General features: G+C 44.1%; 1 protein-coding gene across 1 annotated transcript in view; it reads right to left on the reverse strand.

Moving 5' to 3' along the window:
- LOC106611959 (AF4/FMR2 family member 2-like) overlaps window positions 1-19596 on the reverse strand; it is a 335934-nt gene that overhangs the window by 141878 nt on the left and 174460 nt on the right. Inside the window, exon 6 of the mRNA XM_014212678.2 lies at window positions 1326-1412. Within this exon, the coding sequence (XP_014068153.1) occupies window positions 1326-1412 (87 nt within the window). The remainder of the gene's footprint in view (window positions 1-1325; window positions 1413-19596) is intronic.

The raw sequence follows: 19596 nt of genomic DNA on the forward strand, positions 1-19596 counted from the left end.
AGTAGCAGTAGTAGTATTTGTGATAGTAGTAGTAGTGATAGCAGTAGCAGCAGTAGTAGTAGTAGCAGTATTTGTGATAGTAGTAATAGTAGTAGTTGGTGTGATAGTAGTAGTTGTGATAGTAGTAGTGATAGCAGTAGTAGTAGCAGCATAAGTAATATTATTAGTAGAAGTAGCAGTAGTACTAGTAGAAGTAGTAGTAATATTAGTGGTAGTAATGATATGAGTAGTAGCTGTGGTTGTAGATGTAGTAGTATTAGTAGAATAAGCAGTAGAAGTAGTAGTATTAGCAGTAGTAGTAGTATTAGTGGATGAATCAGTAGTAGTATTGATAGTAGTACTAGCAGTGGTAGAGGTAGTAGTAGTGGTAATAATAATAGTAGTAGTTATAGTAGTAGTAGTGATATTAGTAATTGTAGTAGTAGCTGTAGTGATAGTATGAGTAGTAGTAGTAATAGTAGCAGTAGTATAGTAGTAGTGATAGCAGTAGTAGTAGTAATAGTTGTAGTAGTAGTAATAGTTGTAGTAGTAGTAGTAATAGTAGAAGAAGCAGTAGTAGTAGTAGTAGCAGTCGTAGTAGTATTGATAGTATTAGTAGTGGAAGGAGTAGTAATAGTAGGTGTAGTGATAGCAGTAGTAGTAGTAATCGTTGTAGTAGTAGTAGTGATAGTAGTAATAGTAGTAGTAGTATTTGTGATAGTAGTAGTAGTATTATTAGTAGTGATAGTAGTACTTGTAGTAGCAGCGGTAGTAGTGGTAGCAGAAGTAATATTATTAGTAGACAGTAGTAGTAGTTGTAGTGATAGTAGCTGAAGTAGTAGTAGTAGTAGTGATATTAGTAATAGTAGTAGTATTATTATTAGTAGTAGTAGTGGTAGTATTAGTAGTTGTATTTGTGATAGTAGTAGTAGTAGTGATATGTGTCGGATTAGTAGTAGTGATAGTAGTAGTAGTGATAGTAGTAGTAGTAGCAGCAGCAGCAGCAGCAGTATTACAAGTAGTAGTGATAGTAGAAGTAAAAGTAATATTAGCAGTGATAATAGTAGCATTAATAATACTAGTGATAGTATTAGTATCAGTAGTAGTAGTAGTAGTGATAGTAGTAGTGACAGTAGTAGCAACAACACTAGTGTTGATAGTGATATTATTATTATTATTATTAGTAGTAGTACCGATAGTAGTGATGTTGGTAATAGTAGTATTAGTAATAGTACTTGTAGTAGTATTAGCAGCTTTAGCAGTACTGGTAGTAGTAGTAGTAAATAAATTGGCTGTGGTTGTCAACGAACAGTACAGTGTTGTAGGCTATATGCTTTAGGACTCACCTTGGAGGGAATAGGGAACCGGGTTTGCTCAGCCTTGCCTGGAGTGTGGATGGCAGTCAGGGGAGGAGGCCAGGAGTGGGTCATCTCCTGCAGGGAGAGACATTACTCAAGTCAGCCACATAAAGTATACAGTTGAAGTTGGAAGTTTACATACACTTTGGGTTGGAATCATTAAAACTAGTTTTTCAACCACTCCACAAATTTCTTGTTAACAAACTATAGTTTTGGCAAGTCGGTTAGGACATCTACTTTGTGCATGACACAAGTCATTTTTCCAACAATTGTTTACAGACAGATTATTTCACTTATAATTCACTGTATCACAATTCCAGTGTGTTAGAAGTTTACATACGCTAAGTTGACTGTGCCTTAAAACAGCTTGGAAAATTCCAGAAAATGATGTCATGGTTTTAGAAGCTTCTGATAGGCTAATAGGATAATTGACATAATTTGAGTCAATTGGAGGTGTACCTGTGGCCTACCTTCAAACTCACTGCCTCTTTGCTTGACAACATGGGAAAATCAAAAGAAATCAGCCAAGATTTGTAGACCTCCACAAGTCTGGTTCATCCTTGGGAGCAATTTCCAAACGAATGAAAGTACCACGTTCATCTGTACAAACAATAGCATGCAAGTATAAACACCATGGGACCACGCAACCGTCATACCGCTCAGGAAGGAGACACGTTCTGTCCCCTAGAGATGAACGTACTTTAGTGTGAAAAGTGCAAATCAATCCCAGAACCACAGCAAAGGACCTCGTGAAGATGCTAGAGGAAACAGGTACAAAAGTATCTATATCCACAGTAAAACGAGTCCTATATCGACATAACCTGAAAGGCCGCTCAGCAAGGAAGATGCCGCTGCTCCAAAACCGCCATAAAAAAGCCAGACTATGGTTTGTAACTGCACATGGGGACAAAGATCATACTTTTTGGAGAAATGTCCTCTGGTCTGATGAAACAAAAATAGAACTGTTTGGCCATGATGACCATCGTTATGTTTGGAGGAAAAAGGGGGAGGCTTGCAAGCCGAAGAACACCATGCCAAACGTGAAGCACGGGGTGGCAGCATCATGTTGTGGGGGTGCTTTGCTGAAGGAGGGACTGGTGCACTTCACAAAATAGATGGCATCATGAGGAAAATTATGTGGATATATTGAAGCAACATCAAGACGTCAGTCAGGAAGTTAAAGCTTGGTCGCAAATTGGTCTTCCAAATGAACAATGACCCCAAGCATACTTCCAAAGTTGTGGCAAAATGGCTTAAGAACAACAAAGTCAAGGTATTGGAGTGGCCATCACAAAGCCCTGACCTCAATCCTATAGAAAATGTGTGGGCAGAACTGAAAACGCATGTGTGAGCAAGGAGGCCTACAAACCTGACTCAGTTGCACCAGCTCTGTCAGGAGGAATGGGCCAAAATTCACCCAACTTATTGTGGGAAGCTTGTGGAAGGCTACCCGAAACATTTGACCCAAGTTAAACAATTTAAAGGCAATGTTACCAAATACTAATTGAGTGTTTGTAAACTTCTGACCCACAAGGAATGTAATGAAAGAAATAAAAGTAAATAATTCTCTCTACTATTATTCTGACATTTCACATTCTTAAAATAAAGTGGTGATCCTAACTGACCTAAGACAGGGACTTTTTACTAGGATTAAATGTCAGGAATTGTGAAAAACTACTGAGTTCTAATGTATTTGGCTAATGTGCATGTTAACTTCCGACTTCATGTCACATTCTGACCTGTAAAGGTGTTATTTGTTAGTGTTTAGTTTGGTCAGGACGTGGCAGGGGGTATTTGTTTTATGTGGTTCAGGGTGGTTGTGTGTATGTGTCCATGTAGAGAGGGGTATTTGATTTATTAGTCCAGGGTTTTGGTTATTGTTATGTCTAGTCATTTGTATTTCTATGTTTAGTTAATTGGTGTTGGGGCCTTCAGTTGGAGGCAGCTGTCTATCGTTGCCTCTGATTGAAGGTCCTATAATTAGGGGTGTGTTTGTATTATGGATTGTGGGTAGTTGTATTTTGTTTTGTGCTTGTCACCTGACAGAACTGTTAGTGTCATTTCTGTTAATTGTATACGTGTTTATTTTGTTTCTCCTTTTTATATATTTAAAAGAGAAGATGAGTATACATTTCCCTGTTGCGTCTTGGTCCTCCACACACGACACTCGTTACACTTCAACTGTTAGTGAATGCGCGCGCACACAGCTCACACATCCCTACTGTAAACATTCAAAACAAGCAATGCTCATGGCTGCATCTCTACTTGAGTCACGGAGCCAGCATCTCTACAGGAGAGGTTGTGAGCGTGCTTTCAGTGAGCAGACAGTATATAAATGAGCATGCACCAGATCACAGCTTGACACACTGCACCCACACATCAGTTGAGCTTGCTCCTCATTTATCCACTACAGTACATACACACAACACTTAAATTATCATTATCAAGATCTGTTTTGAACTTCGGACGGTCAATCAAAATAACCACCTCTGGCTTTATTCACCTGAAGTGTCAGACTGAGCTTGATGTCTAATAGAGATACTCACATTTCAGAGTAGCAATGTGGCAATGAAATCTACTGAGCTAGTACCACAATGTGGCAATGAAATCTAATGATCTAGAGTAGCATAAGGCGCAAATGTCATGGCTGTGGAAAGGATCGGACCAAAGTGCAGCGTGGTTGTAGTTCCACATTTTATTAAATCCGTGAAACTTCGCAAAACATAAATAACTGAATTTACAAAACAAACCGTGACGCAGAGAGAAACAAACACTACTCAAAAGATAATCACCCAAAAAACCCAGGAAGAAAAACCCCCTACTTAAATATGATCTCCAATCAGAGGTAATGAGGACCAGCTGCCTCCAATTGGAGATCAACCCAAAAAAACAACATAGAAATAGAAAACATAGAAAAACACAAAACACCCCCGTCACGCTCTAACCATAGAAAATCACATCTTACTATGGTCAGGACGTGACAGTACCCCCCCCCCAAGGTGCAGACTCCGAATGCACCTAAAACAAAAGAAACCACAAAACAAAAGGGAGGGTAGGGAGGGTGACAATTATCTATGGCGGCTCAAATGCAGTCCACATAACCTCCAGCAGAGGAGGCGGCTCCGGTTCGTGGCGCACTCCCCGCTCCACCCGCTGATCCTTCTGCTTTATTGCCACCTGACCGTGGATCGTCGTCGAAAGAACCGGACTGTAGATCATTGCTGGAGGTTCTGGGCTACAGGCCGCCGCTGGAGGCTCTGTGCTGCAGGCCGTCGCTGGAGGCGCCGGACTGGGGACCGTCGCTGCAGGCTCTGTGCCATGGATCATGACAACAGGTTCCGCGCCATGGATCATCACTGGAGGCTCCGGGCCATGGATCATCTCTACAGGCTCCAGGCCATGGATCATCACTGGAGGCTTCTTTCGTGGAGCTGGAATAGGTCTCACCGGACTAGAGAACGTCGCTGAGAGTTCTGGACTAGGGAACGTCACTGGAGGTGGGGTGCGCGGAGCAGGCACAGGGTATACTGGGCCGTGGAGGCGCATTGGAGGTCTGGAGCTTATGGCTGGCACAACCCGTCCTGGCTGGATAACCTCCGTAGCCCGACAAGCGTGCAACGTTGTGACAGGTCGCACAGGTTTGTGTTGGCGAACTGGGGTTACCGTGCGTAAAGCTGGCGCAGGATAACCTGGACTGAGAAGACGCACCGGAGACCAGGAAAGCTGAGCAGGCATACTCCTTCCTGGCTCAATGCCAACTCTAGCACGGCACCTGTGAGGAGCTTGCACCGAGCGCACCGGGCTGTAGCTGCGCACTGGCGACAGTGCGTATCTCAGAATAACATGGTGCTTGCTCGATCACTCGCCCCCCACAGTAAGCACGGGGAGTTGGCTCAGGTCTCCAACCTGACTCTGCCAATCTCCCGTGTGCCCTCCCAAAAATATGTTTTGGGGGGCTGTCTCTCGCCCTTGCCTCGTTGTTGGTACAGCACCTCATAATGACACCGCTCCGCTTTAGCTGCCTCAATCTCCTCCCTCGGACGGCGATACTCCCCAGCCTGCCTCCAGGGTCCTTTTCCGTCCAGAATTTCCTCCCAAGTCCATTTCTGTTGCTCCTGGGCACGCTGCTTGGTCCTTTTGTGGTGGGTGATTCTGTCACGGCTGTCGAAAGGATCGGACCAAAGTGCAGCGTAGTTGTAGTTCCACATTTTATTAAATCCGTGAAACTTTGCAAAACATAAATACAAAAACAACAAACCGTGATGCCGAGAGAAACAAACACTACTCAAAAGATAATCACCCACAAAACCCAGGAAGAAAAACCCCTACTTAAATATGATCTCCAATCAGAGGTAATGAGGACCAGCTGCCTCCAATTGGAGATCAACCCAAAAAACAACAACATAGAAATAGGAAAACTAGAACTTAAACATAGAAATAGAAAACATAGAAAAACACAAAACACCCCCTGTCACGCCCTGACCTACTTTATCATAGAAAATCACATCTTACTATGGTCAGGACGTGACAGCCAATGAAATCTAATGATCTAGAGTAGCACAATTTGGCAATCAAATCTAACGATCTAGAGTAGCACAATGTGACAATTACATCTAATGATCTAGAGTAGCACAATGTGGCAATTACATCTACTGATCTGGAGTAGCACAATGTGGCAATGAAATCTACTGATCTAGAGTAGAACAATGTGGCAAATCTACTGATCTAGAGTAGCACAATGTGGCAATGAAATCTAATGATCTAGAATAGACAAAGTGGCAATGAAATCTAATGATCTAGAGTAGCACAATGTGGCAATGAAATCTAATGATCTATAGTTGACAATGTGGCAATGAAATCTAATGATCTAGAGTAGCACAATGTGGCAATGAAATCTAATGATCTAGAGTATCAAATTGTGGCAATGAAATCTAATGATCTGGAGTTGACAATGTGGCAATGAAATCTAATTATCTAGAGTAGCACAATGTGGCAATGAAATCTAATGATCTAGAGTAGCACAATGTGGCAATGAAATCTAATGATCTAGAGTAGCACAATGTGGCAATGAAATCTAATGATCTAGAGTAGCACAATGTGGCAATGAAATCTAATGACCTAGAGTAGCACAATGTGGCAATGAAATCTAATGATCTAGAGTAGCACAATGTGGCAATGAAATCTAATGACCTAGAGTAGCACAATGTGGCAATGAAATCTAATGATCTAGAGTAGCACAATGTGGCAATGAAATCTAATGACCTAGAGTAGCACAATGTGGCAATGAAATCTAATGACCTAGAGTAGCACAATGTGGCAATGAAATCTAATGACCTAGAGTAGCACAATGTGGCAATGAAATCTAATGACCTAGAGTAGCACAATGTGGCAATGAAATCTAATGACCTAGAGTAGTAAATTAAAACCATGTACTTGGATATCCCCATGCAGATCCAAACAACATAAATGACTGGTTCTCGCTGTGTGGCTGAACGTGTTTGTCAGAGTAGAAGTTATCAACTTTGTAGCTCAGTCGTTAGAGCATGGCACTTGTAGCACGAGGGTAGTGGGTTTGATTCCCGGGACCACCAAACGTAAATGTCTGCACACATGACGACTGTAAGTCATTTGGATAAAAGTGTCTGTTAAAAGGCGTATATATAATATACATGATCAAACCAACTATCAATGTCTAGAAGTAAACAACAACATTCTTGGCTTATAATCTTACATACTTTGGTATTTCACTAAATTCCTTTTAACCTTATTTCCTCCCCAAGAACACCAATATTATTGCCTTCTGGGAAGCACACACAAGCCATTCATTTGTGTCAGATGCAGTGAGGCAGCGGGTAGCTGGCTGTACCCTCGCAAGGCTTTGAGTTGCAAATTAAATGTATTAAAAGCAGCCGAGCATGGCTCCCAAACCAAACAGGGCTATCCAAACACAGTGAAACAAGGATAACCAACTGTTTAGTCTTGCACCCCTGTGACGGCAGGACAGACCAATGGTTAAGACCTGTGTGTTTAAATAAATACACACTGGAATAATATTCTAAACTGACCATCTCCTGAAACTCTTCGGTCTAGGGATGAATTGTTTTGATTATTTCTTGAAATCTCTGAGGGATATTCAATCACACTAAGAGTCTGGGTTATCGTCCTGTGGTGTTATAAAGTATGTGCTGTATCCGACAGTACAGTATGAACAATTGTCTCTCATGTAATAGGGTTTCACAGATCAACTGCTCCTATCGATGCACTTAGACAGACACATTACAGGATTACGATGTACTGTTGAACTGTCAGCCTCAGAGATGAAGATGCATATGGACATCATCTGTTATCTATCCATCTTTTCATTCTCTCTCTCTCTCTCTCTCTCTCTCTCTCTCTCTCTCTCTCTCTCTCTCTCTCTCTCTCTCTCTCTCTTTCCCGCCCCCCCCCCCTGGGCTGGCAAGAGGAGAACGAGCGTAGAGTAGAGCCAGGAAGGGCAGAAGAGGACAGATAGATGAGGTACCAGGCCTGTGATACTGCCACCTCGGAGGTTAGTGGATTCGGTTATTTCAGCCACACCCGTTAATGACAGGTGTATTAAATCGAGCACACAGCCATGAAATCTCCATAGACAAACATTAGCAGTAGAATGGCCCATAGTGAAGAGCCCAGTGACTTTCAGCGTGGCACCTTCATAGAATGCCACCTTTCCAACAAGTCAGTTCGTCAAATTTCTGCCCTGCTAGAGTTACCCAGGTCAACTATAAGTGCTGTTATTGAGAAGTGGAAATGTCTAGGAGCAACAACAGCTCAGCCGTGAAGTGGTAGACCACACAAGCTCACAGAACGGGACCGCCGAGTGCTGAAGCGTGTAGTGTGTAAAAATCGACTGTTGTTGGTTACAATACTCACCACCGAGTTCCAAACTGCCTCTGGAAAGAACGTCAGCGCAAGAACACGACAGCATGCAATGACATTCGGGACGATTCTGTGCTTCTAACTTTGTGGCAACAGTTTGGGGAAGGCCCTTTCCTGTTTCAGCATGACAGTGCCCCTGTGCACAAAGCGAGGTCCATACAGAAATGGATTGTTGAGATCGGTGTGGGAGAACTTGACTGGCCTGCACAGCGCCCTGACCTCAACCTCATTGACTGCGAGCCAGGCCTAATTGCCCAACATCAGTGCACGACCTCACTAATGCTCTTGTGGCTGAATGGAAGCAAGACCCCGCAGCAATGTTCCAACATCTAGTGGTGTCACCCCCTGATCTGTTTCACCTGTCATTGTGCTTGGCTCCACCCCCCTCCAAGTGTTCCTCATCTTCCCCATTATCCCCTGGGTACTTATACCTGTGTTCTCTGTTTGTCTATGGCCAGTTCGTCTTGTTTGTCAAGTCAACCAGCATTTTGTCTCAGCTCCTGCTTTTCCCCAGTCTCTCTTTTTCTCACCCTCCTGGTTTTGACCCTTGCTTGTCCTGACTCTGACTCTGACTGACCCTTGCTTGTCCCGCCTGCCTGACCACTCTGCCTGCCCCTGACCCTAAGTCTGCCTGCCGTCCTGTGACTTTACCCCACTACTCTGGATTATCGACCTCTGCCTGGCTTGACCTGTCGTTTGCCTGACCGTTGCTGTAATAAACATTGTTACTTCACCACAGTCTGCATTTGGTTCTTACTTGAAACGTGATAAGTGGAAAGCCTTCCCAGAAGAGTGGAGGCTATTATAGCAGCAAAGGGGGGACCAACTCCATGCCCATGATTTCAGAATGAGATGTTCGATGAGCAGGTTTCCACATCCATATTTTAAATGTTTGCGACATTTCTTTCAACAAAGGTATTTGCTGTTAAATCATTAAGATTAAATCATTAACACCACTGTAAAAAAAATGTATAATAAACTCCGCAAAAAAAGAAACGTCCCTTTTTCCCGACAATGTCTTTCAAAGATAATTTGTAAAAATCCAAATAACTTCACAGATCTTCATTGTAAAGGGTTTAAACACTGTTTTCCATGCTTGTTCAATGAACCATAAACAATTAATGATGGAGCTGTGTAGGTGGAATGGTCGTCAAGACACAAGGCAATTAAGGTCACAGTTATGAAAACTTAGGACACTAAAGAGGCCTTTCTACTGACTCTGAAAAACATCTGTGAGACGCCAAAGACAGAGCTACAGGGAGACAGGACGGACAGCTGATCGTCCTCGCAGTGGCAGACCACGTGTAACAACACCTGCACAGGATCAGTACATCCGAACATCACATCTACGGGACAGGTATAGGATGGCAACAACAACTGCCCGAGTTACTCCAGGAACGCACAATCCCTCCATCAGTGCTCAGACTGTCTGCAATAGGCTGAGAGAGGCTGGACTGAGGGCTTGTAGGCCTGTTGTAAGGCAGGTCCTCACCAGACATCACCAGCAACAACGTCGCCTATGCGCACAAACCCACCGTCGCTGGACCAGACAGGACTGGCAAAAAGTGCTATTCACTGACGAGTCGCGGTTTTGTCTCACCAGGGGTGATAATAAGATTCGCGTTTATCGTCAAAGGAATGAGCGTTACACCGAAGCCTGTACTCTGGAACGGGATCGATTTGGAGGTGGAGGGTCCGTCATGGTCTGGGGCGGTGTGTCACAACATCATCAGACTGAGCTTGTTGTCATTGCAGACAATCTCAACGCTGTGCGTTACAGGGAAGACATCCTCCTCCCTCATGTGGTACCCTTCCTGCAGGCTCATCCTGACATGACCCTCCAGCATGACAATGCCAACAGCCATACTGCTCGTTCTGTGCATGATTTCCTGCAAAACAGGAATGTCAGTGTTCTGCCATGGCCAGCGAAGAGCCCAGATCTCAATCCCATTGAGCACGTCTGGGACCTGTTAGATCGGAGGGTGAGGGCTAGGGCCATTCCCCACAGAAATGTCCGGGAACTTGCAGGTGCCTTGGTGGAAGAGTGGAGTAACATCTCACAGCAAGAACTGGCAAATCTGGTGCAGTCCATGAGGAGGAGATGCCCTGCAGTACTTAATGCAGCTGGTGGCCACACCAGATACTGACTGTTACTTTTGATTTTGACCCCCCCTTTGTTCAGGGACACATTATTCCATTTATGTTAGTCACATGTCTGTGGAACTTGTTCAGATTATGTCTCAGTTGTTGAATCTTGTTATGTTCATACAAATATTTACACATGTTAAGTTTTCTGAAAATAAACGCAGTTGACAGTGAGTTGACATTTCTTTTTTTGCTAATCGAGTTTACAAATCAAATCAAAATAGATGTAAATTGTATTTGCAAATGCTTCGTAAACCACAGGTGTAAACTAACAGTGAAATGATTACTTATGGGTCCTTCCCAAGTTTCCAACCCTAATTGAGCAAAAACCTCGAGGAGGGTAGCTCTCCAGGAACAGGGTTGGGGAGCCCTGGTTCAGGCTATCTCTGACATATGAGGGGGAAAATTATCATTGGATATTGATGTCTTCAGTTGATATTAGAGTGTACTGTACACTACAAGCCATAAAATAATCTGATCTATAGACAGTGGTCACAGTAAAGGACCCAGGCTGTCACAACAACAGTTTGCAAGGCAACATGGCTGAGAGGCAGAGAGAGAGCGAGAGAGAGAGAGAGACAGAAAGAGAGATAGAGAGAGAGAGAAAGCGAAGGCGGGCAGCAGCCGATTCATAGTGGCAGACTATGTCACGCAGGGAGAAGTACCAGTCATTATTCAAGCTGGGCCTTGTGTGTGTGTGTGTGGCCACAGTGCTAGCAGGAAATGCTGTCTAAATAGAACATCTACAGGAGACAAGAATGGCCATCTCGTGTGCTGGTTAATGAATCTTTTGCTGTTGATCTATTTTAACACTCATACATAGGGTTGGACGATATGGCCAAAATATAATATATAAGTGATTTTAATAGGCTTTCTCCATTCTGACGGATTATTTTCAACCAAACTTAGATTGTCGAATTTGTTGAACTTTTCATTTACTTAGCACTGTATAAAAATACCTTTATAGACAATGTTGTAAAAATCCATAACGATATGTGGATCAATACCAGTATACCGGTATTCACGAAATATATCGCCCAACCCTATTCATAGATGGAAGAACAGATCTGGAGCCATTCTATTGAAAACAATGGTAACCCAGTACATTGAGTTGTCCCTATTACTATGTAACTACACCGTAATAATTGTAGTAACAACATAGCAGTTACATAGGAATTTCTTTGTAATTACATGGTAATAGGGTTTAGCGCTATCGGTTACTACATAAGGACTGTGCAATCGTGGACTACAGGAAAAGGAGGGTCGAACACGCCCCCATTCACATCGATGAGGCTGTAGTGGAGCGGGTCAAGAGTTTTAAGTTCCTTGGTGTCCCCATCACCAACCAACTATCATGGTCCAAACACACCAAGATAGTGGTGAAGAGGGAATGACAACATCTTTTCCCACTCAGGAGACTGAAAAGATTTGGCATGGGTCCCTAGATCCTCAAAACGTTCTACAGCTGCACCATCGACAGCTTCCTGACCGGTTGCATCAGGGAGAGAGAAAGACTCCCCACCGGAGATACTCAGACAGGACCCACGCTGAGAGGACCTACATCCAGACCACAGCACTAACATCCACACCCCAACCAATCAACACCCCCCCAAGTCAACCATGCCCACACCCCATTTAGGCCCCCTCAGATCAGACCTATGCCCCTCCTGCCCACCCCATGCCCCCTCACTTCCGCAAAGAGGTCCTCAACATTAAAGTCACACATACGCCCAGGCCATGAGCAGGCAAACAGTCCCAACCCCCACTCTTACACTAGCCCAAGCCAATGGCATGTACCAGCGCACGCACGCATGTGCGCACAAACACACACACACACACACACAATACTTTGTCTGGGATAGGGAGGGGCTGAGTAATCTGTTTTTAACGTCGATTTGGTGAAATTAAAGAAAGTAAAGTTTAGCAAGGAAACAAACTCTTTCCTGCTCTTCAGAAATCTGGACACAAAACTACACTCAGTCTCCTATTCCTGTGGGTCTCTGTTTTGCCTGTCCTTGTGATTGTCTCCACCCCCTCCAGGTGTCGCTTATTTTCCCCAGTGTATTTATCCCTGTGTTTCCTGTCTCTCTGTGCCAGTTCATGTTCTATGTTTCCAAGTCAACCAGCATTTTTCCCGTTCTCCAGCTTTTTGCATTCTCTTTCTTCTAGTCCTCCCTGTTTTGACCCTTGCCTGTTTCTGGACTCTGTACCCACCTGCCTGACCATTCTGCCTGCCTTGACCACAAGCCTGTCTGCCACTCTGTACCTCCTGGACTCTGATCTGGTTTTGACCTTTTTGCCTGTCCACAATCATTCTCTTGCCTACCCCTTTGGATTAATAAACATTGTAAGACACCAATCATCTGCCTCCTGTGTCTGCATTTGGGTCTCATATTGTGCCTTGATACCAATTCCAACACAGCACAGGTGTGTTGAATGGAATTAATAAATATATAAAATTGAAGTTGATAAGTTACCATGATAAAAGTGGTTGCTGTTTTCACTGTCTATAGTAACCTGGGTACCAGTTTATTTGTGCCATCATGCCACTCCTTGTCACTCCAAACAGTGGCAAGGGGTGGAATAATAGCACCAGATCTGAGAGGAGGTTATGTCTATAGGTGGCCAGCGGTAAACTCTTCAGATTAAATGCCAAAATGCCAATACAACAATACAATAGAAAAAGTATATCCCAACTGGCTGGTATAATGACATAAATTCCCTACTTGACATTTCTCTAAAGCTTGGCTTGTTTATTCATTGAAATGTTATCGTTAACATTGAGCTGATACCAAGAAATGCTTGTTTTATCGTTTTACTTTTGTTCTCTGTCTAGATATGGCGTCCTGCAGCAGTCTGCTGTCTAAAGACCAGTTCCTGTGCCCCATCTGTCCTGTGCCCCATCCGTATAGACACAACTTCTGCATGGCCTGAATCAGCGGATACTGGAATACCATTGGCCTGTGTGATAGGAATGTTTGATAGCAGACCAGATCTGTTTGTTAATACTTTAATTTCTGAGATGGCTGCTCAGTTCAGGAAGTCAGTTCAAGTGAAAGCAGTACCAGCAGCCCAGACCAAAGCCCAGTCGAGCCTGGAGAAGTGTCCTGTGACGTCAACACTGGGACAAAGCTCAAAGCCCTGTAGTCCTGTCTGGTGTGTCTGACCTCTTACTGTGAGACTCACTTGAAGCCTCATCAGATAGCTCAAACCTTCAAAAGACACAAGCTGATCGACCTGTGGAGAACCTGGAAGACCTGATGTGTAATATACGCACAACAGACTTCTGGAGCTGTTACGCACTGTAGGACTGACCAAATGTGTATATGTGTCAGTTCTGCACTGAGACAGACCACAAGACTCACAGGACTGTCCCCATAGAGGAAGTGTGGAGCGGGGAAGCCTCAGCTGGGGAATACACAGCTAAAAATCCATCAGATGATCCAGGAGCGACAGCAGAAGGTTCAGGAGATCAAACACTCAGTAGACCTCAAAAACAAGATAGCAGACAGCTTGCAGGTCTTCACTAATCTGGTTCAGTCCATTGAGAAAAGCCAGGGTGACTTCATTGAGGTGGTTGAGGAGAAGCAGAAATCAATAGAGATGTGGGCTGAGGTGCTCATACAAGATCTGGAGTAGGAGATCACTGAGCTACAGTGATAACACACTGAGGGCCACATCCAGCTCCTCCACATTACCATAACACCGAGGACCACCTCCACCTCCTCCACAGCTCCATCACACTGAGGACCACATCCACCTCCTCCACATTTCCATCACACTGAGGACCACCTTCACCTCCTCCACAGCTCCATCACACTGAGGACCACCTCCACCTCCTCCACAGCTCCATCACACTGAGGACCACCTCCTCCATAGCTCCATCACACTGAGGACTACCTCCACCTCCCCCACAGCTCCATCACACTGTAGGACCAACTTCACCTCCTCCACAGCTCCATCACACTGAAGACCACCTCCACCTCCTCCACAGCTCCATCACACTGAGGACCACCTCCACCTCCTCCACATTACCATAACACTGAGGACCACCTCCACAGCTCCATCACACTGAGGACAACATCCACCTCCTCCACATTACCATAACACTGAGGACCACCTCCACCTCCTCCACAGCTCCATCACACTGAGGACCACCTCCACCTCCTCCACATTACCATAACACTGAGGACCACCTCCACCTCCTCCACAGCTCCATCACACTGAGGACCACCTCCACCTCCTCCACATTACCATAACACTGAGGACCACCTCCACCTCCTCCACAGCTCCATCACACTGAGGACAACATCCACCTCCTCCACATTACCATAACACTGAGGACCACCTCCACCTCCTCCACAACTCCATAACACTGAGGACCACCTCCACCTCCTACACAGCTCCATCACACTGAGGACCACATCCACCTCCTCCACAGCTCCATCCCACTGAAGACCACCTCCTCCACAGCGCCATCACACTGAGGACCACCTCTACCTCCTCCATCACACTGAGGAGTACCTACACAGCTCCATCACACTGATGACCACCTCCACAGCTCCATCACACTGAGGACCACCTCTATAGCTCCATCACACTGAAGACCACCTCCACCACCTCCACAGCTCCATCACACTGAGGACCACTTCCACAGCTCCATCACACTGAGGAGTACCTCCACAGCTCCATCACACTGAGGAGTACCTCCACAGGTCCATCACACTGACGACCACCTCCACAGCTCCATCACACTGAGGACCACCTCCATAGCTCCATCACACTGAAGACCACCTCCACCACCTCCACAGCTCCATCACACTGAGGACCACTTCCACAGCTCCATCACACTGAGGACCACCCCCACAGCTCCATCACACTGAGGACCACTTCCACAACTCCATCACACTGAGGACCACTTCCTCCACAGCTCCATCACACTGAGGACCACTTCCTCCACAGCTCCATCACACTGAAGACCACCCCCACAGCTCCATCACACTGAGGACCACTTCCTCCACAGCTCCATCACACTGAAGACCACTTCCACAGCTCCATCACACTGAGGAGTACCTCCACAGCTCCATCACACTGAGGACCACTTCCACAGCTCCATCACACCGAGGACCACCTCCACCTTCTCTACAGCGCCATCACACTGAGGACCACCTCCACAGCTCCCCAAGGATTGGTATGGGATCGGTGTTCACTTTGTTTTCACTGGGGGGGATGTGAGGAAAGCTTTGATGACGTATGTGTATCAGCTGCAGACGATAGTGAGGAGAGCATTTTCTGAGCTTGAGGAGGAATACAACACAGGGGTGGAGAAGTTGATTGACATCGAGCTGAAGAGGATGCAGCAGTGGATGACTCTAGACCAGGAATCATCAACTAGATTCAGCCGCGGGACGATTTTTTTCTTGAGTGGATGGTCGTAACAGAATTACAAATCATTTGTAGACTCTAAATTGACCACAATAATCCCGAACAGATATAATATTTTACTAAAACAGAATCGCAAATTGGGTTTTAGAAGTGTGGGGAACATAATTTGTATTTTTTTATCCAGTCGGATATACACATTCTTAACAGCCTATCTGACCGCTCGGAGGGGTCCACATGGTCCTAAAGCACACCGTTGCCTCGTTTTGTATCACATTCCAATGATAAAACTGGGGGGGGACAAAAATGTAATTTCAGAATGTGGCACCTGAACATAATAATTTCAAACCTTGCTTACATGTGTATATGATCAGGTGTCTCTATTATGCATGGGGATACTAGGGAACAGATTTCCAAAATTAAAATCACTTGGAGCTGATTTCCTGGTGTTTTTACAGTCTTTAATGTCCAACAATGAAAATTCTAAATCACCCCAAAAAATATATAAAATGTTCTTGCTCAGAAAACTTGGGGGGCCAAATAGAACCACCCGAGGGACAAATTTGGCCGTGGTCCGCCAGTTGTGGAACCCTACTTTAGACCATGATACAGCATATTTCTATCTCATCCTGTCTGAAGATGTGGAGACAGACAACAGAATCTCCCTGACAACCCAAAGAGGTTTAATAAACATCCCTCTGTCCTGGGAAAGGAGAGCTTCTCCTCAGGGAGATTCTACTATGAGGTGACAGAGAAGGGAAAGACTAAGTGGAGGCTAGGAGTGGCCAAAGAGTCCATCAACAGGAAGGGGGTGCCACAACTGTTCCCTGAGGATGGACTCTGGATGGTCGGACTGGATTGGAATAATTATACAGCCTACCCTCCCTTATAATCTCTCCCTGAGACAGAAGCCCCAGAAGGTGGGGGTGTTTGTGGATTATGAGGAAGGCCAGGTCTCATATCTACTCTTTCACTGGCTGTACCTTCACTTAGAAGCTTTATCTATTTTTCAATCCTCATACCAATAAATATGGTAAAAACTGATCATATCACCTGTCAATCACTCAGACTGACTTTTAACCTCTTGGCTCAGCAGATCGTCATTTCTTGGAGTAAATTAGTGTTTTCCAGCTCCAGTCCTTGAGTACCTCCAACAGTACACATTTTAGTTATAGCCCTGGACAAGCACACCTGATTCAACTTGTCAACTAATCATCAAGCCCTCAATGAGTTGAATCATTGTGTGCTGTTGCAGGTACTCAAGGACTGGAGTTGGGAAACACTGAAGTAGATGTGTATAATGAAATGTCACAAATTCTGTATTTTCTGTGTGTTAGAGGTTTCTGTGATGTACTTGTATTGTTTTAAATATATAGGAGATGGGAAAAACAAACAAGTTTCAAGGATAGGATAGGAAACACACCTAAATCTATCAATCTGGAATGTAGGTACTGGCACCTAAAATAAGTCCTGTCCCCTTTTTCATTCCACTTATGTAATAAACGATACCGCTAAATACTATTACCATGTAATTGCAAAGCAATTCCTATGTAACTACTATGTTGTTACTACAGTTATTACATAGTAATAGGGACAACATAATGTACAGTGTTACCGGAACAACTATGCAAAGCTAACCTTGAGAATGTTAGTCTTATTATAATTTAGAAAATAAATAGCATTACAATGTAAAGAAATAGTATTGCAACGTAAAGAAATAGCATTACAAAGTAATAATTATATTATGTTTGTAAACTTGACATCTGCACGGATGCATGTCTAATCCAGTTAAATTTCAGATCAAAATAATGTGTAATTGAAATAGATAAGGATACAAAAAGGTGTTCCTGCTCTTTATTTTCCTCTAGTTGATGAATGTAATCAGACATCTGTAGCTGAGAGGGTCAACGGTTTCGGATCTGCCAGTGCTTCAGTAGGGAGGTAAACTGTGAACCTGACGCCACACAAGAGAATCACCTTAAAAAACTGGGTTGGAGACAGTATGAGCAAAAATAATATTCTTTCTTTTTCAGATATGCACTTAGGAGGTTGGGACACTTTTTTAAGTGGTCCATATGAGTGCTTGTCAATAGCAGTGGATTGGAGCTTGGTATCTCTGTCTGGTCCTTTAGCTTATTTCCAAGGGATGACAAGTGTCATTCGTACAGCACTTCACATCTTAGACAATCTTAGACATTCTGATGGCAGTAACCCCAACGAAGGAGAAGACATTCTAATCTTTAAGAAAAATCTCTCCTGAAATCCTGGCTTTTGAAGTTTCAGCCGGCGAGTGAGTGAGTGAACTTATAGAGGCTTGCTAAAGAGGCAGCAGTCCAGAGTGCAAGGTTTTTAAAAGGCTGCGGCGGTGTTGGAATCTCTCAGGCTGCTTGGAGTGACTCCTGAGTCAAGGCCATGAGTGACTACTCCGTCCACATCTCTCTCGATCCAGCGCCGTGGCTTTGACTCCACATGGCAGCGGTCTCTCTGTCTGCGTCTAGACTGTTCATGCAGCTTTAGTATTCTGACCATAGAGTTCTGTTCATGGAATTCCGAACGCGTCATGCATCTACACCTACATTTAAATGTGTCTACCGTGTCCACAGTGTGTCCGGATTCCCTTTTCCTGCACTATATTCAAATGCCAGTATGCATTTTGCAAATGGTGAAATAGACAAAATATGATAAAAACACAACAACTGATGGCAGTAGCTAACTACTGTTGCTAACTAGCCAGCTAACCTCTGTAGCTAGCAAGCAATGCTAAAGGGATTGCAAACTCTAGCCCAAAAAATAAAAATTATTAAAATTATTAGCTAGCTGTCTTACATTTATGAGGCCAGCAAACACGTTCCTCACACGCTAGGAATGTATTTCCTCCAACATTATAATTAAAATGTGCCTCTCGGCCCCAAAACACATGTTTTCTGGAGACTTGTGGGAGGAGTGCTGATGCCCGTCACACACTGTATGCACTTTCGGTACCGATTGCATCCAAACTGAGGAGAAATCCTTCTAAAGTGGTCAACCAGATCTGAACATAATCAGACCACAAAGCAACTTTTGTGCATCTAGACCAGTCTTTTCAATGCGATATTCGTATTCTGATAGCAGAAGTCGCATGTAAGTGTCACGTGTAGACAAGACCTCTCCCTCTCCTACAAACTCAGCTTTGCCAAGGCGAGCGTGCGAGGCGTGTGATTTATTTTAGAATGCATTGCTTTCAATTATAATGACCCAACCGAAGCAGGGCCGGCGGGTTGTTCTCGTAGATGCCTCGCTCAATTAGAAAGTGTCTCTATTTTTGTGTTTTTTCGCTGTCACTGTAGTCACACAAAACAAGTATTTACACCCCTGAGTCAATACGAATCACCTTTGACAGCGATTACAGTTGTGAGTCTTTCTGGGTAAGTCTCTAATAGCTTTGCACACTTGGATTATAAAATATTTGCACATTATTCTTTAAAAAATTCTTCAAGCTCTGTCAAGTTGGCTGAAGATCATTGCTAGACAGTCATTTTCACATCTTGCCATAGATTTTCAAGCCAATTTAAGTTAAAACTGTAACTCGGCCACCCAGGAACATTCAATGATGTCTTGGTAAGCAACTCCAGTGTATATTTTGCCTTGTGTTTTAGGTTATTGTCTTGCTGAAAGTTGAATACATCTCACAGTGTCTGGTGGAAACCAGACGGAATCAAGTTTAGGTCTAGGATTTTGCCTGTGCTAAGCTCCCTTTCATTTCTTTTTTTATCCTGAAAAACTCCTTCAGACGCCTGTATCTTGTAGTAACTGGGTGTATTGATATACCATCCAAAGT

Source organism: Salmo salar, chromosome ssa09 (assembly GCF_905237065.1).
Source record: "Salmo salar chromosome ssa09, Ssal_v3.1, whole genome shotgun sequence".
Classification (NCBI taxonomy): domain Eukaryota; kingdom Metazoa; phylum Chordata; class Actinopteri; order Salmoniformes; family Salmonidae; genus Salmo; species Salmo salar.